General features: G+C 38.2%; 1 protein-coding gene across 2 annotated transcripts; it reads left to right on the forward strand.

Annotated features, from left to right (window-relative positions):
* SMARCE1 (SWI/SNF related, matrix associated, actin dependent regulator of chromatin, subfamily e, member 1) lies at positions 1–20,133 on the forward strand. 2 transcript variants are annotated; one of them, XM_055331435.1, is made up of 11 exons: positions 1–110; positions 2,151–2,202; positions 2,372–2,415; positions 5,361–5,465; positions 10,630–10,710; positions 11,605–11,736; positions 11,988–12,159; positions 15,801–15,973; positions 16,507–16,608; positions 17,240–17,450; positions 19,857–20,133. In XM_055331435.1, exons 2-11 carry the CDS (start codon positions 2,196–2,198, stop codon positions 20,063–20,065), a joined length of 1,236 nt encoding a protein of 411 aa, XP_055187410.1. In that variant the 5' UTR covers positions 1–110; positions 2,151–2,195; the 3' UTR covers positions 20,066–20,133. The 2 variants fall into 2 exon arrangements, with proteins under 2 accessions (XP_055187410.1, XP_055187418.1); XM_055331443.1 differs by lacking the exon at positions 2,372–2,415.
* The last annotated feature ends 1,901 nt before the right edge of the window (positions 20,134–22,034 follow it).

Genomic DNA, 22,034 nt, shown 5'->3' on the forward strand with positions numbered 1-22,034 from the left:
TAAGAAGAGTGTGGAAAGTGCGAGTGGGGACGCTCCGGACGCGAGGGGCGGGGCGTGCGCGGGACAAAGAGAAACGAGGCCGGAGCTGCGGGCGCTTTTTCTGCCCGCGGGTGAGTGTTTCCGACTGGGCCCGAGCGGGTCGGGAGGGTGGCGAGTTGCGGTGTCCCGGCTTGGCTGGACCTCGAGTTCCCGGGGGTTGCTGGGGTTCAGGCGGGGCCGCGGGCCCAGAGCTGGGGGCCGGTTGCGGCCTCCGTGAGGCCTAGCGGAGCGGGGGCCGGGAGGGAGTCCCATCTGGGGCCCCTCCCCGCAGGCAAGATGTGCCTCTTCCACGCACCCCGCGGAATCGGTCACGCCACCCACGCAGTCCCCTCTCCAGTGGAGTTCCTGGTCCAGCGCGTTCTCCACGGCAACCTAGAGGAAACGACCTCCGGGGAAGCCCTGGGGGCGAGCCAAGCCCGTGGTCCAGCCCCCTCCCCTCCCCCCCCCAGGAAGGTGGTTCCCCCCGGGTTGGGCAGCGACCCACGGGGTGGCTTCGAGTGGAGTGCGAAAGCTCTGAAACCGTTTGGCCTGGGTTTGAAACCCGGCTCTGGCACTTCCTGCCTGTGCGGCTTGAGACAAGTTACTTAAACTCGCCGAGACTCCCTTTTTTTTTTCCACGTGCAAAGTAGGGATATCCAAACATATCTCACGGTAGGCTGGTTGTGACCATGAACCAAGATAAGCGGTGAGCCTTCCTCGTGTAAGGTGGCCCAACAAGCAGCTAGTATTTATGGCAGGCGCCAGGGACGGGTCCCTGTGGCAGACGAACGTACAAGCCCACTCTTACTTAGAATTTATCCTAGCAGGCGAGGGCAAGGATTGTAAAGTGTTGACAGTAAAGTGTGATGATGTACCAGGGAGCTTTGGCAGTTATTGTCAGGGCTCCCCGCAGCAAGGCCTACCGGTTGTTGACAGCACACTGCCCACCACCCCACCCCACCCCCAGCCCCCAAACGTTAGCAGGAAGGAAATCTGCACCGAAATCCGTGGTTTCTGCCCTTTCCTTGAGGAAAGAGGAAGAGACCCAGGTCGGGCCATTGAAAAAATACTTTTCCACACAGTCCTCTTATTCCTCATGCTCCAGGGAGTCCCCTTAAAGTGTAGGATAGAAGCAAAAGCATCATGCTTGTTTGACATAACGTTCGAAGAAAGTACTCCAGCAGTCATGGAAGTTATTTGCTCTTTTCCTAAAATGAATGTTTGTCTCTTTGTACACATTGTGTGTGATGTATATTGACGTAAGGAGCAATCTCACACGCTCACACGTGTATGTTCTTGTTCTGAGCTGGTAATACTAGGACAAAATGTAAGAATTGAGCTAGGTGCTGGGACTGCAAGAATGAATGAGATGGCCTCTGTTCTACAGTCTAGCCGTATTCGCAGGTATAATGCAATATAATGAACAATGTTATAGATTTATGTAAATTGGGTAGGAGTTCAGAGAAGGAAGCAGTTTGTTCTCCCCAGGTGATTTATCAGGAAAAGTCCCATTGGAGGAGATATATTTTTGAAATGGGCTTTGAGGGATTAATAAGTTTTTCAAAAGTTATTCCCAGGAAATACAAAGCTGTTTACCACTATAAGAGAATGTAAAGCTCATTATCAACCAGTTACCTTTTGCACTGCTTCCAGGAATAAAATGCTGCCTTGTTTTAATAGAAGTAGAGCTGGGGGAAAAAAAAAAATAGAAGTAGAGCTGCTGTTGATCAGTGAGCTGTTAGTATAGTATCTGGTAGGCCTTGTTGGGGTGGGCCCTGATAATAAATCACATTCTATTGTCATTATATTTTTATCAGTTTGATTAAATGTTTACATGGCATTAGCAAAATGTTTTCCATGCAAGAGGTGGCCTGATATGCAAAAAAACTTGAAAGTACATGTCTAATACCACCTTTAGTATCCCGAGTAATTTGTTTTAGTTGTTTAATTCTGATGAACCACATGACTTATAAGAACTAGTAAAATATGCAAAAGATTTGATTACTAGAAGATAGTGTAATTTTACTAAGAAATACCAATTAAACTACCCTATTCTTTAGGAAAACATCTCTTATGCTTGCTGAGTTTTGATTCTCTTTTTTTTTCTTTTTTTTTTCTTTTTTTTATTTTAGTGTCTCAGATTCATTCTTAAGGAACTGAGAACTTAATCTTCCAAAATGTCAAGTAAGTTTCATTTTTTATATTTATCTATTAATAAGAGACTAATGCCCTAGCAAATGGGAATTCCAAAATACTCTCATTTTTTTTCTTCAAAACAGGACCATTGGTAGTTTTGTTGCATAGTATTATATCTCAGTTGTTTACAAGAAGTTATTTATTTTCTTTCAAACAGAAAGACCATCTTATGCCCCACCTCCCACCCCAGCTCCTGCAACAGTAAGTTTTAATTTTCTTGTTAATGTAATAGCCAAGTCTGGCCTTGATACAAAAACCCAGATGTCTTCCAGTGACAGTCACTCAATCATCACAGCAACAGGATGAAAAATTCAGCCAAAAAACAGCACTTCCTACTAAATAAAATAACTCTTTGCATCTTACCTTGAACCAACCCCAACATCTTAAGAAACATATTGCTGAAATTCCAACCTCCTATGCTCAGTTCTTTTTTTAATGGGAAATAAATGATAAGTTTAACACCTCTTTCTAGTTAATCTCTATCGAGAGTTGATATTGAGTGAATGCTCATTCTGGCATTTGTTATTATTTTTAAACCTAACCTTCAACTGGTTACATTTTCTCTCCTTGTTTATATATAATTTTCATATTAAACAATAAAGTTTCCAGTTCTATAATAACACTCATTATAAATTTTTATTTTTCAAGCTGTTTAAGTAAGGATTTCATTATCTGTGGGTCAGATCCTGCCTATTGAGTATGTTTCCAAATTTCTAAATCATACTTGTGAACTAGGTTTATCACCCAGCAAGTTCTGGCCCAGCTTGGACAGCGTGTAAAATAATCGTCCAATCCACAAAACAGATATAACAAACTGTTCAGGCCTTGCCGAAACGGATTCCTTGTTGTTTTTTGTTTTTTGTCTTTAAGGAAAAAAAAAAAAAAAAACACTTAACATTGACCATAGCCTACAAAAGCAGTTAACAGCTGTTAGCCCTCCTTCCTTACCCCTTATCCCCCAAATTGCAGGCTCCCCTACTAATTAGGTCCTTGTGTAATTTTTTTCTCCACTAGATGACTCTCTTACTAACCCTCAGATGTATGCTTTAGTTTTATTTATCAACAATTTATTTTTCCTTAGTAAAATACTTCTTAAAAGAGATACTGTATCTCATGTTCTCATTTCAATTTATGTAACATACAGTTTCTAAAGTTACTTCCAGTAGATCTTAAAGTCCTGTGTTTGGTTTGTTTTCTTTCTTAAATCAAAAACATTTCTTAAGACCATCTCCTTGGCACTCTGCTAGTGGCTATACAGGTGGAGTTGAACAGTTGAGATTCTGACCTCAAAGAGCTAACCATGTACTTCAATTTTGGAAATGGTATAATTGTAATGTTTTAGTTTTGATTTTTTTTTAATTCCCTTACTTAATTTTCTTACATTATTGCCTCATAATGTTGAACAGTGATTCTCATTCTTTATGCAAACTTTGAAGATGTCATTTTGACGTACATACTGCCTCTGACAGTCTATAATCTCTGGAAGACAAACTTGATTTTTGGGGATAATAAAAATAGCTCAAAAACCAAATGTCCCCTTATGACTTCTCGAATGTAGAGAGGGATTTTTTTTTTTTTTGGCCTTTCTTTAGTCCTATTTCTGTACCATTGTAATTTCACATTTACACATAAAATAAAGAAGACTAGGGATTAGCACATCCAACAGAATGGATTTTGAATGAATTATCCTCCTTCCTCTTTTTTTTCCATACTTCTGCCATCACCACCACCACCACCACCACCACTACCACTACCACCACCACTACCACTACCACCACCACCACCACCACCCCACCACCACCACCCAAATGTACCACTCCAAGTAATATACACTTCTTTTGTGCCTTTGATACTTCATCTGTGTTTTGCCTACTTAAATATGCTTAATTTGCGTCTTTTATAACTATACAGACTAGAATTGATCAGTTGTTCTCTTCTTCTAAAGAGTTTCAAATGTAGTATCTGCTTGAATATCTTTCTTTTGGACACTAAGGATATGTGCAGCGGCATGTTTTAGAAAATTGTGTTTATAACAGCCACAGCTTAGTTGGGATGTGTTGTGTATTTTACATTCTACAATTGAGGACTAATATTGTTAATTGCATGTTTAAATTAGCTGTTTTGATTCAGTTTCACTAGGTAAAATACCCTACTTTTGGTTTCTCTTTGCTACATCCTTTTTATGCATTATACCTTGATTCTCATGAACATTGGATGTCATTGTATTAACCATGAAGGCACTGCTATATAGGAGCCCATTTGTGATTCAACACATAATTCACGAAACCCAAAAATTCCATTGGAGCAGTTGTGTTTTGAAAGAGTCAGAGCTATCAAGAAAGTAGATGAAAAAAGAAAATTCAAGTCTGTCAACTAGAAAAGTAGTTCACATTAAAACTAAGGCAGAAAGTGTTAATGATTGACCTATGGAAGATGGATCAAAGAAGAGATGGAAGAGAAAGCCTAAAAAAAAGAATGACTGGGTTTAAAAGATGAGATAGTACCCCCAAATGAAATCCATGCATTTCTTATAAGTCTTTGTTTTGAAATCATGTATGTGACACCCATTGAATTCCACATATGTTCTTTTCTATGGACAACTCTGGCTTCCTGATTTGAGTATCTTTTCATCTCACATTATATAGAATGATTTAAAATTGTCTCTGAAAACGATCCATTTCTTGTTTTTGTTTTTAGTAGTTAAATACATTGGCGGCATCTACATAACTGTCAAGTAAATCACGTTTTGTTTTGCATGTAAAGTGTTTTCAGACTTCTAGTTTATCACATTGCAGGCCTTCCTATCTCAGACATATATTGCTAAGTTGTTATATTATTGATCATAAAGTAATCCGGAGTGTTTGAGACACTTCAGTGTATTGCTTATTCCAAAAAAACAAGCACACACATTCACACTAACAAACATGACTGGCCCCCTGCAAAGAGAAAGAAAGGGAAGAAAGAAAAAAAAAAAAACACTTGCAGACTGGTTTCTCAATGAAAGAAAAAGAACAATTACAACACATCATTGCTTGTTTAAATTCAGGTTGCTTTTGCATGCCATATGCAGATCATTTTTCATTTCTGTGTTTTCCTCGTTTGAGCTCATTTCTCATTCGTGTTTTTGTCTCATTTGTTTCCATCAGCAAATGCCCAGCACACCAGGGTTTGTGGGATACAATCCATACAGTCATCTCGCCTACAACAACTACAGGCTGGGAGGGAACCCGGGCACCAACAGCCGGGTCACGGTAGGAGAATCAACTATTACAGCATCCGGCAAACAACTGGATTTGACCAGAAATGCCTCCAGAGTTAGGTCCTTTTGAATCACCAGCACAGCCATTTAAAAAAAAAAATTTTTTTTTTAACCTGGCTTTTTGACTATTTTAAACATTCGTTGTACGATCTTACACTGGAGGAAAAAAAAAATAGTGAAATCTGAATATGTATATAGAAGAAAAGAAGAATCCATTCTGTTTGGTGGTTGGTAGAGCTAAAGCCCTGGGCACCTAACTGCTTATACTATATGTAGACAAACCTAGAATTTCTTATGGTTAAAATACCCTTTTTGAGATAAAGAGTACCATTTAAGGTAATTGACATGAGGCTCAAGAACTCAGTTTCTTAATAAAAGCCAGGCTTATGGGCCTGAGCTTATTGCCGCTGGCCTACCAGTTTGAACCACTGCACATAATTATTTGTCTTTTGGATTTAATAGTTGATTTTCTGAGATTCATTTCTCTCCAGTTATAAAAAGATTTTTATGTAACTTCAAAGAATTTCAGAATGCATGTTGAATGAAATTAATTTGACATGCCAAACTAGATACCTACAACTAAAAGTGCATTTATCTATAGGACAGGCGGTATAATTTCCGAAACTGAGGATGTTTCATTTAAATGATCAACCTAAAACACCCAAATTGGGTGATAATACTTCAGATTTTTTATTTAGAATCATCTTAAACTATGTTCAAGGAAGCTTAATTAGCAAAGAAATAAATGTAAAAGTTATTTACCAAAAGTAAATAAAAATAAATCCAAAAGCCAAATACCTACATATATGTGGCATTGGTGAGAATTTACACAACCCAGAATGGCTGTAAACTTTTTAATACTTGGTTTTTGTTTGCTGTATTCATAAATAATTCATAAATAATTCAATTAATGTGACTTCAAAAGAGCCCTCTCACCCTGTAGTCAAGCTAGAGCAGAAAACTTGTAACTATCAAACTGTATGTCTATCTTGGTAAGCATATTGCTTAGCTTGATAGGTTTTGTTTGTCTAAATTTTTCATTGTTTCTGCATAATTTGTACTTCATAAGCATATCAAGTTTTATGTGCCATGCATATTTCATGGTATCTGAAAAGAATTTTGACAAAGTGTGTGTATGTATGCATTTCACAATGCATACAATTTTTATGTGCATTGGTACGTGTTTTTCCCTGGCCTAAATGTGTTTCACAAGTATAACAGGTGGCAAGGTTATCCAATGATAAAGAGCATTTTAATCTAAACAAGGAGCAAAATCAATTTTGGATCATTCATGTTAATGCAGAAAATTATTCATGAGGAGTGAAAAGAGAATGATTACATTTTAATAGCTCTATACAGTCAGCTCTTGATTATCTATGTTAATGGAATAGAAATGGTGATAACTGTATTATAAGCATCATTTGTATTTCCGTTTGTATAAGTGTTTTGTTCCTAACTTGGATATATCTATGGGAATTCTCTGTTAATAAAGAGAGATCATTCAGTAGGAAAAGGAAAAGTCACCCACTGTCTCAGGACCTGAGTCAGTTATATTTCTCCTCATTTCCAGTGGGAGATGTTAGAACCCAATATTTGGAGTGGGCACTAGCTTTGGGGTAGATTAATACAGGAGGGTTATTGGATGTGGAAGATTTGGTGTTTTAGTTTTTTGTGGTGGTTTTCTTGGTATTATTGACCTCATAGTACCAAAAAGTGTATGCAACCTAGACTCAACCTGAAGGGGCCTAGAAACTGAAGGCTTTCAGCCTGTTAATCTCAGCCCCTTCAACTTTTAGGTCACTGAATCACAGTATGAGAAAATTAGTTATGCCAAAAGTTTTACACAACTTTTTTTTTTTTATATATCTAACTTAAACTTTGTTAGGACTTAATGGATCTGATTTTGACTATTATTAAAGTGTTTTATTTTAAGATGACCCCCAAGAATGTGTTACCTTTTTTTTTCTCGGTTCCTATTTGATATTATCGTTTGCTAATAGCCTTAAGTCACTAATTTGAAGAAATGAGTCTGTGAAGCCCTATCAAGTAAGTAGCTTCCTGTAGGTCTACAGAAATCTGGTTTCCCTCATGATTCTAGTACATTTGAATAGTTTCAAGACTTTTTACAGCCTGCAGAAATTTTTTGGAGTACCTGCAGTAGCAGTGAGATGGAATTCATTCCTAGTTAGTCCTTTCCAATGTTGGTTAACATCCTCTTTAAGTACAGGTGTGAAAAGTTTGAGACAAAATTTTAAAAATGGCTTATTTCTGTACTGTAATGGAAATTTTATTCTAGAAGAAAACCCTACCAGAGAAAGTGGAGAATTAGAAGAAACAACAACAAAATCTCTTGAGTGATCAAAATAAATTTCACAAAAACATGGTTTTTATTCATAGGCAATTCCCAATAATTACTCTTTTTTTTTTTTAAGATTGTATTTATTCATGAGAGACACAAAGAGGCAGAGACAGAGGCAGAGGGAGAAGCAGGCTCTCTGTGGGGAGCCTGATGCGGGACTTGATCCCAAGACCCCGGGAATGACCTGAGCTAAAGGCAGACGCTCAACCGCTGAGCCACCCAGGTGTCCTCCAGTAATTACTCTTATATTAGCACAGTTTTAACAAGCATGTTACTTACATTCCCCCAACTCATTTCCAGTTAGAAGCAAAAAATTATAGAGAGGGACATTTCCTACTAGAGGTACCTTTCCTGATAGAAACAAGGAAGGAAACCGCTAAGAAGGGAAACATTCCCTCAAAAGTATAACCACTGGGGGCCATTTAGTAAAGGGACCAGCAGCTTTTACTCCTCAAGCCAGAGGAGTACAGGCAGGAAAGCAGGGGTTGTTTCTGATGGACTCTTATCAAAATAAGGTTAAAATGTCTTCAGTTCGAACTGCTTTTTTTTTCTTTTTAAGAGTAATGTTTAAGACACTGTAGGAAGATGTCTGCTGAGATGGTAAATAAATTAGAGAAGTTTAGTGATATACATCTTTAGTGTCCTGAAAACCAGCTAGAATTTAAGTTTGGTTATTGTTTTTGGTTTTGTTTTGTTTGTATTTATAAGTTGACTAGTCAAATATAGATCATTTCATTCAAATGATGAAAATGTAGCCTTAGTATGTAGACAATTTGGGTATCCCTTCCTTTGGAAGAAAAGAGGAAGAGTAAGCAAATCCATTAATGTTATCAATTGTGGTTCTTTGAAAAGTAATCAGAGCATATATTACTATAATTTGTTTTTAAAGTTTTTTAATTCAATACATTTAAATATAGACATTTTAGAGTTCTTTATCTCTAAAGGAAATCTCTTAGGGGTGGTCTACCAACTTCAATTATTGGACAATTCCAACTTTATTTGTAACCCACCTTATGGAATTTTGAAAATTTGTGTTGGATACAAGTTGGAAATGCTTTCTAATAACTGCATGTATGAAAATGCAGACCTTTGTGAATCTTGCTCTGAACCAGTGATGTAAGGTTAGCCTCATAGGAGTTCCTTTACCCCTCCTTAAAAGAGCTACAGACCTTGAGACAGATCTTCTCTTATGGCCTGTTCATACCATTGCTGTTGACAGTGTCTAACCCTGTGGCTCGCTTCACTCCATTGCCCAATGCTGAATGAAAAAAAAAAAAAAAAAAAAACAAGGTCTGTTTGCACGGGCACTGGCATGAGGTGTGGTGTGAATGTATGGGAGGAGTGGAAAGAAAAGAGGAGGAAATACTGCTTCAAAGGTGATATCCTAACAAGTTCACGTATGAAGAAGCAGAGTTACGGCAAGTAAATAGGGTTGGAGGAAGACCCTCGGAGGAGGAGGAGGAGGAAGCATTGTTTGAAAACCATGGAATGGGACACACTAATCTCTGAGCCTTCGGATAAAAAATAATCATAATTGGTGTCCCAACTCAAAAAAGGAGGAGTTTGTCCAGGCTTTTATCACAGGAGCAGCTGAAGAGCAAGGGAACAAAATGTCACTCATTTAGACTCCTTATAGGTATTCACCAGTCCCTGTCTTTTGATAATGAAGCCAGCACCTCTTCACCCTCACCCGGCAAGGAGCATCAATATCCATTGTCTCCTAGAAATTGGGAGAAAATAAATGTGATTCAGTCATTATTAATTTATTCTGGGTCCTTAACCAAATGTAGTCATGTATGCTAAGATGAAACTAAGCTCAGAAATAAGTGCTCTTGGATTGGAGTTATCTGGGTCGCCCACTAGACAGTGCCTGGTATCTCTTAGATATTAGCCCATAGAGAGAACCAATTTCTCATCTTTTTCTTGGCCTTTTCCCCCCCTCTATCCTACCTTTATCTTAACCTGTTTAAAAAATATTTTTCGTCTCCCCTCCGCCTTTTATTTTCGTTTTTCTTTCTCTCCACAAAGCCAAAAATTTGTAATCAGTATAAGGCCTCAAAAATAACCTAATTGGGCCCTGTGTTTGCCATTTCTCTGTTCTTGGTACATTCCTATGTTATTAGGACTAAGGACAAGAAAAGGCATGACTTTATACTTTTGATCCACTTTGTAGAAAGCCACTAGATATGGTCCTAGAACCTTAAGAAAAAATAAAATCTCTAGTCTTGATAAAGGAAATTAGTTTTTTTGTTTTCCATCTTGAACCAGAAGATAGTTTTTGCAGGGGTATTCTTTATGTAGGGGTGCAGTGCATTTCTGAAATAGTACAGGTCCCCCACAGACAGTGTGAGAGTGGTAAGTTCTGAAGGAGCCTAGACTTGGGCAGATAATCAAGTGTTGACTGTATGTAATGGTAAATTAAGCACACAGTAAAAGGGTGTTAGGTTATGTCCTAAATGTGGGACATGTGATATATAAACATAAATATTTTTTCGATGTATGGATTATTATGTAATATGTTATTTGTTCTTACAGCCAGGTTGTCAAACCAGTAGCAAAAAACTGCTAAGTAAAATATTTTAAAATTATGTGCCTAAAGTCATTTTCTTTATTTTCTTTTGATGTGAACATTTCTGAATTTGCAGAGATAGCTATTTTCAGTGGAGAAAATATAAGAATCTTGTATCCATGGACCAGTAGAAGAAAGGCGCATTAGAATTTTTTAAGGGCTCTCTTTTCATTTTGCTGGTTAACTACTTGCAAGTAATAATAATGAATGTATTTAACTCTTTTGTAGGCATCCTCTGGTATTACGATTCCAAAACCCCCAAAGCCACCAGATAAGCCGCTGATGCCCTACATGAGGTACAGCAGAAAGGTAGGTGCTAGGTGCCAAAAGGGAATGAGGACTGCTCTTTGCTGCTTTGCTCTATATCAGATTTCATAAGGGCTTAGCCAGTGTTTCTGTGCATAGTTAGAGAGTAAGGATAAGGAATTGCAGTTTTTAAAGAACTTAATTCTGATTTCAGAATACCAGAACTAAAATCCAGCAAGAAGAACATCATTGAAAAAATAGTTTAAATCCACAAGACAATGTTATATAGCCTCTTGGAGAAGCTCAGTGAAATGAGAAAAATCTGAAGTGCAAAAAGGCATACATATGGACCACATGTATTAGACTCTTATTTTTTATAAAAAGAATAGCAACTGTATGTTTGAATTTTAAAAAAGGCCTAGAATGCAGGGGTTATATCTATACAATAAGCTTATGGTAATTTTCATTTTCTTTATACTTCTTAATTTTCCCTTGTGGTTTGGTTTGGCTTGGTTATGAACCTGTGTTCTCTTAAAGTAACAAATAGAGCCAGGATCTTTATTAATAGCAAGAGCATTTAGCTATTTTCACCACTGTTTAGAAATTTGTGTTCACAATTGTTACACATATATTTAAAAATATGGTCTGTTGTATTATACAGATTAACCACTTTCCTTCTAAATTCTGTGAACTTTTAGAGAGAGACTATCTTACTGGGTTAGCTCATCTTAACTGTCAACAGTGATTGGAGATATCTTGAGATCTGCCATGGATTAATCCAGCAGAGAAAATGAGATTGGTCAGCTATTGATAATTGTTGCAGCGGGCCGACGAGAACATAAGGATTCAATACTATTCCTTCTGTTTTTGTTTATGTTTAAAAGTTTCTATGTTAAAAAATATTTTTAAAGGTCTGTATTGTTAGGCATCCTAAAAATTTCATGTTTCCTTTTTAAGGTCTGGGACCAAGTAAAAGCTTCCAACCCTGACCTAAAGTTGTGGGAGATTGGCAAGATTATTGGTGGCATGTGGCGAGATCTCACTGATGAAGAAAAACAAGAATATTTAAACGAATACGAAGCAGAAAAGGTAGAATGGGGATCACAGTGGGATGGAGACAATATATAAAATGCATAAACATTTGCTTGTTTATAAAAAACAAAAGCTGTAATCAGTTGAGGCTGTACTGTCTCTGCCTTGGTCAAGTCAAATTTCTCTAGGCTTCAGATTCCTTGTCTGTAAAAAGGAGATAATTATGTCTTTTGATAGTCAAATGAGATAAAGTATTTGTATAACCTGCAATATGTTAATTATAAAACTGAAAAACATTTGAATTTCAGATAGAGTACAATGAATCTATGAAGGCCTATCATAATTCCCCCGCATACCTTGCTTACATAAATGCGAAAAGTCGTGCAGAAGCTGCTTTAGAGGAAGAAAGTCGACAGAGACAGTCTCGCATGGAGAAAGGAGAACCTTACATGAGCATTCAGCCTGCTGAAGATCCAGATGGTAAAAAAACAAAACAAAAAAAAAAGCAATCTCTTAAGTTTTTATTTTATTTCCTATCCTAAATGGGAAACAAAGCATATTTAAGTGCCATTTTAATATTTTGAGTAATTATTTTAAGGTATATTAATTTCCCACAAGAAAAAGGTATATCCTTGTTAGTGTAGAAGACAGCAAAAACTATTTATAGTTTACCAGAATCTTTATACAGGGAAGGTTTTGGAGTCATAATTTTGCCGCAACTGCTTTTAAAAACCTAAATGTCTTCTATTTATATCTTGTTTTCCTGTTGGTTCCTTAAACTTGCTGAATTAAAGGCACTTAAGGGAGAAAGTTAATGAGTGGGTAGAAGTATTATGAATTTTTCTTTCTATTTAATTCAGAAATCCAACATAGCTCATGATAAACATGAGGAAATGCACACATACAAACTTTATACACACATACAAATAGCAGAGCATCTTAATTGGCGGCATCCCATGACAAGTTTGCAGGTGTACAGATTCTACCCCTGGTCTCTGCAGCCAAGCAGGATCTGAAGCTGCCAGGAACCTCAGAGCTAGCCACCTGCATCTGGGAAGCATACTCCTCCATGAATCACACCTGCTGTACAAATAACATTTTCTCATGTGCTGCTATGAGGTGGAAAAGGCCAGAAGCTCTAGCTACAAGCAAAAAAAAAAAAAAAAAAATCAAGAAAATAAGATCCCGGGGATCCCTGGGTGGCTCAGCGGTTTGGCCCCTGCCTTTGGCCCAGGGCACGATCCTGGAGTCCCGGGATTGAGTCCCGCGTCGGGCTCCCGGCATGGAGCCTGCTTCTCCCTCCTCCTCTGCCTCTCTCCCTCTCTCTCTCTATGTCTATCATAAATAAATAAATAAATAAATAAATAAATATTAAAAAAAAAAAAAGAAAATAAGATCCCATCTCAGAGTAGGGGTAACAGAGGAGGCTTGTAAGAACTTTAAAGATACTGCAGATAGAGGAAACAGTAATGCCACCTAAAAACATGGATAAACGTATACCTAAAAGGAGAAGGAAAACAATGTTTTTAAAAAGAATGGACTGGGATACTGACAAATATTCTCATAAATAGAATAGAATAGAATAATAATAATAAATAATAGAGTAAAATATGGAATAGAAACAGTACTGAGTGTTAAATAGAATCAGCAGTGGTAAGGACACACTAGCAAACACAGAGCAAAATAACTCAAATTGGGACACCTGGGTGGCTCAGTGGTTGAGTGTCTGCCTTCGGCTCATGTCATGATTCCCAGAGTCTTGGGCTTGAATCCTGCATCGGGCTCCCTATGGGGAGCCTGCTTCTCCCTCTGCCTGTGTCTCTGCCTCTCTCTCTGTGTCTCTCATGAGTAAATAAATAAAATATTTTTTAAAAAAATTACTCAAATTGGATTAAGCAAGAAAAACCTGCAGAACTAAAAAGAAGATCCAGTCTATGAATAATTAGAAGGATGAGGAATCAGTAGAAGAGTATAAACAAAGGCTAGCCACATGGGAACCACAAGTAGAAGCAATTAAAGTTTTTTTTTAGGTGAAAGGAGACAGTGTGAGCATTGAGCAGGACTTTAGAGACTCATTCAGGAACGGTCTTTAAAAGATCCTCTTCTCTGTTCCTTCGATTTCAGCCCATTATGTTTTACAAGTTTAAGATAGCAACTTAAAGCTGCTGGTAAGAAAGGACAGGTGGAAATGAAGATGCCAGGAGAAGAGTGACTTTAGACCGTGGATTTTTCACCCCAGAACTGAGCAGAAAAAGGAAGATTTGCAAGGTGGAGATGAGCACCGATCCAAGAGAAGGACAGCCCCCTATGAGCAGCACAGCAGCTGCCAGCTGCTCTTACGGAGAAGGCATATGCACTCCACTCCAAACAGTGAAGGGTTTTTTAAATGGCATTTTAGAGACTGAGGTAAAATAAATAGCTAGTGAATTAGAAAACAACTAGAAAATATAAGCCCACCGCTGCCCCAAGTCAGACAACTCCTAAGTGCAAGGAAAGACAAGCCCAGATTGCTAAGACTTGATTTCCCCTGCCAGTGGTCAACACTAGAGCCCTATAAATGAAAGAAGAAAGCATATAATTTAGATAGAGGTAGCATGAATATACCATGTATAATCCAAAGTGTAAATATGAAAGACTTCCCCAAAAAAACCCAGGAAAGTCGTGGAATTTTTGTTTAATTCCTTGAGAGACACAGAGGCAAAGACATAGGCAGAGGGAAAAGCAGGCTCCCCCATGAGGAGCCCAATGCAGGACTCCGTCCTGGGATTCCAGGATCATGCCCTGGAATCTGGATCATGCCCAGGATCTGCCTTTGGCAGAAGCCCAACCGCTGAGCCACCCAGGTGTCCCAGTCATGGAATTCTTTTTAATGGTATCCTATATTCTAGTAATTTTCATTTCAGAAGTATGTTTCCTAAAGAAATTACTTGAAAGGAGATAAAATAATTTGCAAAACAGTCTGTTGGCCATGGTGTTTATGATGATGAGATTTTGGGAACTACCTAATTACCATATAATAAAGGAGGTGTTAAACTGTGACAAAGCAGTACAATTTGGACCGCTGGCAAAGGTTCCTAAAGCATGGTTCCTCCACCTCTGGTGGGATGTTGAGATAATTAGATAGTTCAGAAAGGAACTTTTATAATTGTATTGCTTAAGAGGAAGCTTTTTTTTTTTTAAGTGAGTTAATTTAAGTAAGTTAAATGATGGTATGGATTATTAGCAGATATGCCCCAAACCACAGTGGTGATAGACAAGGGTTGAGATGAAGGAAACACTGTTGCATAGCCATTGAAAATAAGCATACAAATCAGATCCATGTTGTAAGTATATGAGTTTGAGGGAACGAAACAGTATAATGTCTTTACATGCTGACAACTCTATACATGTGTAGATTGATAAAAATTAAAGGTAAAATTTGGTAGTGAACATTCTTTTCCTATAAAATTACTTTAGGGCTTTAATGGTTTTTTAATTGCATAAGATATATATGTCAGTCTGAGACACAGTGTTGCTGGAGTTAATGTTTTCTCTGCAAGTGGGCATTTTTCATTACTTCAGTATTAAAGTCATATGGTGACAAAGACGCTGTCCAGCTCCTGTGTTGTCATCACATATAAATGCCCTAAATTACTACTGAAAGAGGAAACCGTTCAGCAGCACTGCAGTCCTGCTGTAACACGCAAGCCCTCCCATTGGATTTTCATGCCAGAAGACACATGGTTTTATATCATTTGTGTTTCAGCCAAGTCCTTCTAAGAGACTCATCATCACTTGAAGATTTCAGGAGAATAACCAGTACCCTGACCAATGAACATTATGTAATCCTCCCTATGGTTTTTAATCAAATGACTGCCCCGTTGCTCCTACGATGCCCTTAAGGCCCCCTTGGGTTTGTTTCTGTTTTTTAAAGATTTTTATTTATTTATTTGAGAGAGAGTGAGCAAGCATGAGCAGGGGGAAGGGAAAGGGAGAAGCAGACTCCCTGCTGAGCAAGGAAGCTTCTCCCCTTGTTAGGCCAGTGAGGGCCATGGCTCCTTGGTGATTAGGTGTTCACATTGTTACTCTCTCCTGTTTATGGTTACTAGTGACCTCATTTCCAGACATCTTATTTATTCCAGATTATGATGATGGCTTTTCAATGAAGCATACAGCCACTGCCCGTTTCCAGAGAAACCACCGCCTCATCAGTGAAATCCTTAGTGAGAGTGTGGTGCCAGACGTTCGGTCAGTTGTCACAACAGCTAGAATGCAGGTCCTCAAACGACAGGTCCAGTCCTTAATGGTTCATCAGGTAAAGTCACAAAGCATTTGTTACAATAAAATGGTTGTATGTCACAGAGCCCCAGTGGCATGATTGTATGCCATGCGTCAGTGTACAGGCTAAATATTTCTGTGTTCCATCTTACCTGTTCCTCATTCAGGGAAGAGGCTTGAGGAGGTAGAGGTTTCCCAGAGATTTTAATAAGTTTGTCGTCAAAACTGTAACACAGACCCTTGTGATGGAAAGTATGTGTATGGAGAATTTTAAGACATCTTCTCAGATGTTACTGCTTAACTAAATATTTTTTTGAAGACATTGCTTAGGCCTGAAACAATATTCTTTAACATATACTTGTTAATTGTAGTCACTCCTCTGTACCACATTTTATGTTTTTAAAATCTTAGCTAGACATATTGTACAACAGATGATTTAATTTCAAAATTCAAAACCTTTGCCATGCTGTGAAAAAGCATGGGCCATTAAGAAATGAAATATGTTTTATGTTTGCCATTTGCTTTTGAGAAAATAATTCAATAATAATAAAGGCTGATCATGTCTTTCAGCGAAAACTAGAAGCTGAACTTCTTCAGATAGAGGAGCGACACCAGGAAAAGAAGAGGAAGTTCCTAGAAAGCACAGATTCATTTAACAATGAACTTAAAAGGGTATCAATTTAATGTGTTCACTGTACTTTTTATCACTGTGTCTGGTACTTTTTTCTTGTTCTTTTCTCCACAATAGTATTTTTATTAAATGTTATTCACTTTGAAACAGGGTTAACTTTGCTCTAACTGGTAAGGTTTTTGCTTTATGAAGTTATTCCCATTTTCTGGCAAAATTTCAATAGGTTTAAAATATCATATAGTATACACATATGTACTAGGCCTATAGACCCTAGACCCCCGGTGTCTAATTTAAACTCATGCTGTCATGAGTTGTTTCCATTTTATTGAGATTTATTCATTAAATGTAGTTTATGGTGTACATTTTGTACACAAGTAAACCTAGTGTTTGGTATCTTGAAATAGGAAATGGAAGCCTTATATATATATATAAGTCCAGTGCTCTCAGCATTGCCTCACCAAGTGTCCCATAATACTTGATGTTAAGTGGCCGATAGCGCAACTTTTTTTTCCTATAGACACAAGAGCTTAAAACCACGTCCGTTCCCACCCCCCCCCCAAAATGTATATAGTTCATAGCCAAGAAAACCCACTTTTTGAAATAATTCCTCTGGTTCAGAGATTGTAAGAAAAGAACATTACTAAGAGAGTTGTATTTCTTTCTGACTACTAGTTGTGCAGTTTGAAAGTAGAAGTGGATATGGAAAAGATTGCCGCTGAAATTGCACAGGCAGAAGAACAGGCTCGCAAAAGGCAAGAGGAGAGGGAGAAAGAAGCAGCAGAGCAAGCTGAACGTAGTCAGAGCAGCATGGTTCCCGAGGAAGAGCCAGCTGCTGGTAAGACCCAGGAGAAGAAGGACGACGAAAGCATCCCTATGGAGACAGGTAACCTGCCAGCTGACTGCAAAGTCCTTGTCAAGGGCTATTCTCTATATGATCTACACATTTCCTTTCCAAATCCTAATCTCTGTGGTAGATTCACATAAAATCTTGGTGTCAATACAAAAGAGCAGTGGGGCATTGGTCTCTAGTCTGGCTGTTTGAGGTCTTGGCTGTTTGTCTGGATTGAGTCATGCCATTTTCCAGCTCGGGCATATAAAGTAGAATGATACGAATGGTTAAGGATCCTAGCCCTGGAGTCAGACAGATCTGGGTCTGATACTCTTTCACCACTTACTAGCCTATGACTAGATAAATTATTTAATCTGTTTCCTCACCTGTAAGTACTTTAGTACCGGCCTCTGACAGTGAGTTCTAGAGGACAAATAAGGAAATATATGTAAAATCACTTAGTATAGGATTTGACACAGTAATGACACTCCGTGTTTTAACCTTTATTGTTAAAACATAGTGTGTGGTTGTTACTTTTAAGATCAAGCATCTTTAGTGTCCTAAGACAGGGCTGGGCAAGTAAAACCTGCAGGCCAGATCCTGTCCTGCCACCTGTTTTCGTAAAGTTTTGTTGGAACATAGTCTTACCTGTGTGTTAACGTATTATCTGTGGCTGCTTCGGGGCTACCACAGTATAGTTGAGTAGTTGCAGAGGCTGCCTAGCCCACAAAACCCAAAATATTTACTATCTAGTCTTTACGGAAAAGGTCTATTGACTTGATCCAAGAGAAGTTCTTACTTCCAAGCATACTGTTTTCCTGATTAAAAGCATTCCTCAAGGCACAAAATAAGATGTAAAACTCACATAAAATATCAATTAAATTGATTACTTGAAATTTTGAGATCACTTTACCTTCTGGCACTGTTATGACCCTGCCCAGTGCCCTATGTAAACAGGACTAAGTTAAAAGTATTATGGGAGGGGCTCCTGGGTGGCTCAGTCAGTTAAGTGTCTGCCATAAGCTCAGGTCATGATCCCAGGGTCCTGGGATAGAGCCCCACATAGCTCTATCCTTCTCCCTCTGCCCTTCCCCCTATTCATGATCTCTCTCTCTCTCTCTCAAATAAATAAATAGTCTCCTTCTCCCTCTGCCCTTCCCCCTATTCATGATCTCTCTCTCTCTCTCTCAAATAAATAAACAATATCTTTAAAAAGAAGTATTATGAGAGGGACACCTGGATGGCACAGCAGTTGAGTGTCTACCTCTAGCTCAGGGCATAATCATGGAGTTCTGGGATCGAGTCCCGCATCAGGCTCCCTTCAGTGAGCCTGCTTCTCCCTCTGCCTATGTCTCTGCCTCTCTCTGTGTCTCTCATGAATAAATAAATAAAATCTTAGAAAAAAAAAAAAAGAAGTATTATGGGAAATACAGCCAAAGGTTCCCTGGACATCACCGCAATAAGGGGGAGAGACAGTAGTCATACTTGGCATTCAACTGACAATTTCCAGTTTGACATCAGGAAAACTATTCTATATAATGGAATATAGATCTCTTTACCACATGTTACTAAAAATTTAATTCAGATTAGCATTTCAGATAGTCAGATTTTAAGTTTCATTATCTGAGCCTTTCTGATTTTTTGTGAACATATTTTTATCTTAACAAGTTTGGAGCGTAAGTACATGTCCGTGATTAAAGCAGGAGCTTGAGAATTAGGGTATGGAGTATGATTCTTTGCTCATTTTGCAACTAGACAAAACACTCTGTGTTTGGCCTCTGTTCTGTCATCTGTGAGTAGAGCATGCCTTTGGGGCTTTACTCAGATTTTATCCTTTTAGAGGCTGAAGGAAAAAACAAAATTGAGACTATTTGAGCAAAAACCTCATGCTCTTAATTGCTTACAGAAAACAGCCCAGCATGACATTTTAACAAAGTACCTGAAATACTGCCCTTATGTCATTTCCCACTAATTAAACCCAAAGCAGAGAACAGCATTGTCCAATAGAAATAAAATGTAAGTCGCTGTGTGATTATTAATTTTCTAACACTTTTTAAAGTAAAGCAGAACAAATGAATTAATATTGATAATATATTTAACCCAGGATATCTTAATATTTCAACCAGTTATCAACATTTTTAAGTATCAGTTTTTTTACATTCTTTTTCATAGTAAGTTTTCAAAATCTCGTGTTTTTTATACCTGTTGCATATCTAATTTAGAAGCTAAGTTTTCATCAGAAATAATTTATCTGTATTTAGCTTTTGTAAATTTACGGCTAAAAAGTAGATTTTTCAAATCCAAATTGTTTTCAAAGGTGCTAACAGTTCCTCAGTCACACTAGTTCATTCAAATGCTTAACATCACCTGTGGTGAGTGGCTACCACGTTGGACAGCATAGCATAATTAGAAGAGTAAATTTTTATCTTGGAACTGACAGTGACAAATGTGTGATTACAGAGGAGACACACCTTGAAGAAGCAACGGAAAGCCAACAGAATGGTGAAGAAGGCACATCTACTCCTGAGGACAAGGAGAGCGGGCAGGAGGGGGTGGACAGTATGGCCGAGGAAGGGACCAGTGATAGTAACACTGGCTCAGAGAGCAACAGTGCAACAGTGGAGGAACCACCGACAGACCCCACACCAGAAGATGAGAAGAAAGAATAAATGTTGCCTTGTTTTATGTGTTCTAAATACTTTTTTAAATGAAAAAAAAAATGTTTTTTGAGTTTTAATGGTGTTATGTGGTTTGTGTATTAATATTTTTCTTGTCCATATCATACCACCAAAGGCTTTTGGACCATTTAGCATCACGAGCCAAATGGCACAGTCACCTTTCTTAAGCCGTTGTGAAGTTGGTTCTTTTCTTTGGGTCTTATTTTTAGCCCTCAACTACTGAAAGCCTCAGAATTTAAATTAACTGAGAAAACGCCCACCTCTTTTAGAGAGTTATCCTTTGATGCTGCACAATCTACTCTTAAAAATGCCTTCCTACAGCTCACTGGGGTGCTTACCAAAGCCATAGCTTTAAACCTCCCAGTCCCCATCAACAGCCTCCCTGTATTCTTCCACAAAGAGTAGCTTCTTGAAAAGGTAATCGTGTATGAGTATGTATCTGTTCACTTACCCTTTTTTATTTTTAATCAATGTGGAGTACCAAGAGTTGTGTTAGGGAGCTGACTAAACTGAGCTTGGGTCTTACTGATCCAGAAATAGCCTCCATAGTTTGAGTAGTTACCAGCTTATGAAGTAGTCATTAAAACGAACATGGCGCATACACATTATGTATACTGCTTTTTGTTATAATTCATACCGGGTGTGTTCTGATAAATTCATCCTTATTGTACAGAAAAAAAATTACTTTTTTACCAAGTTTTCCAAAGACAGAATAGATCACAAAGCTTAAGGAATTGAATATTGCAGTGGACTAGACAACTTCAAAATGCTTAGACCATTCCAGGAGGAAAACAGCTGGGAATTCAGTTCATTCATTTGAAATTGTTCTACAATAATCAAAACTCAAAACCTCAAGGCTCAGGATCCCATAGATCAGAGTCTACCTTTTTGATAAACTCTTAGTAAAGTCTTGGAGACTAGAAACAAGATAGTTTGTGACACCTATGCTTCCCAAAAACTAGAATAGATTTTTACTGAATAGTGGTATATCTAATGGTATATGTTTCTTAAAGGTCCAAATGTAATAAATAAGTGGAAAAAAATGTCTCTGTGTTTTTATCACTATTTTTATGCAAAGCAAGTGTATCATTTTGTTACTGTGATGCAGTGACAGCAGGGAGTGGGCTCACACAGCCATTATAAATTTGCATCCTCAGGGCCTTGGTCTCCCCTAACGTCTGTAAACTGCAGTATTACGTTCATTTATACAGGACATTTGTGAAGATCTGTTTCCTCACGGTCATACCACATATAAAGGTTGGTCTTTGACTCCAAAGTAAAAGGAAATCTGTTTCTACATTTAAATTATCTTTGAAAAAGTGGGTAAATGAACACAAGCCCTCAGCTTACATGCAGAAAACTTCATACGTGCGTGACTTCACTTATAGAGACATTTTTTATAAATCACTGCTGTTGAACTTGAGCTGACCGCACTCATCAGCCTCCTGAGAAAGAAGAAAGGAAGCTTGGGTACTGGGTGGAAACAACCCTTAGTCTCTGTTTCTCTAAATATCACAAGGGATCTTTGTCCTGTTTGTAAATTGAAGAACTAACCGGTCAAATAGATCAGTTTTTGGGTGTCAGACATTGTAGGGCTGAGAACCTGAGCCATCTACCCAACAACTTGGATAAACTTTGTGGGTGTAGGCCATCTCTGTCAAAACTGGGCAAAGAATTTGTTAAATACGTGTGTGGAAAGGAGTGCCAGAGCAAAATCGGGTCATTTACCATGGTATTGAAGTCTCCAAGATGATGGAAGTGGGGCCTTTGCCCAGCTGGAAATGGCACTGAAAAGCGAGCAGCTCTCCGCCAAGCCTGCCCACACCATACTAGGCAATTGGCTGGAGAATGAATTTAATCAGATGTGATTTGATCGCTTTTTAACCGCCGGGCAGGGAAGATTGAATTAAAATTCCCCTAGTCAGAGTGATCTGATTGGAGAAATCAACAATGTTGGAGA

Source organism: Nyctereutes procyonoides, unplaced genomic scaffold (genome assembly GCF_905146905.1).
Source record: "Nyctereutes procyonoides isolate TBG_1078 unplaced genomic scaffold, NYPRO_anot_genome, whole genome shotgun sequence".
In the NCBI taxonomy this organism is placed as follows: domain Eukaryota; kingdom Metazoa; phylum Chordata; class Mammalia; order Carnivora; family Canidae; genus Nyctereutes; species Nyctereutes procyonoides.

Bases quoted from the DNA above. Each gene is read 5' to 3' on its own strand.
- SMARCE1 (XM_055331435.1), top strand. The intron at 2,416-5,360 runs GTAAGTTTTAAT...TGTTTCCATCAG, and splicing joins CCACCCCAGCTCCTGCAACA to CAAATGCCCAGCACACCAGG. The intron at 17,451-19,856 runs GTAACCTGCCAG...GTGTGATTACAG, and splicing joins AAGCATCCCTATGGAGACAG to AGGAGACACACCTTGAAGAA.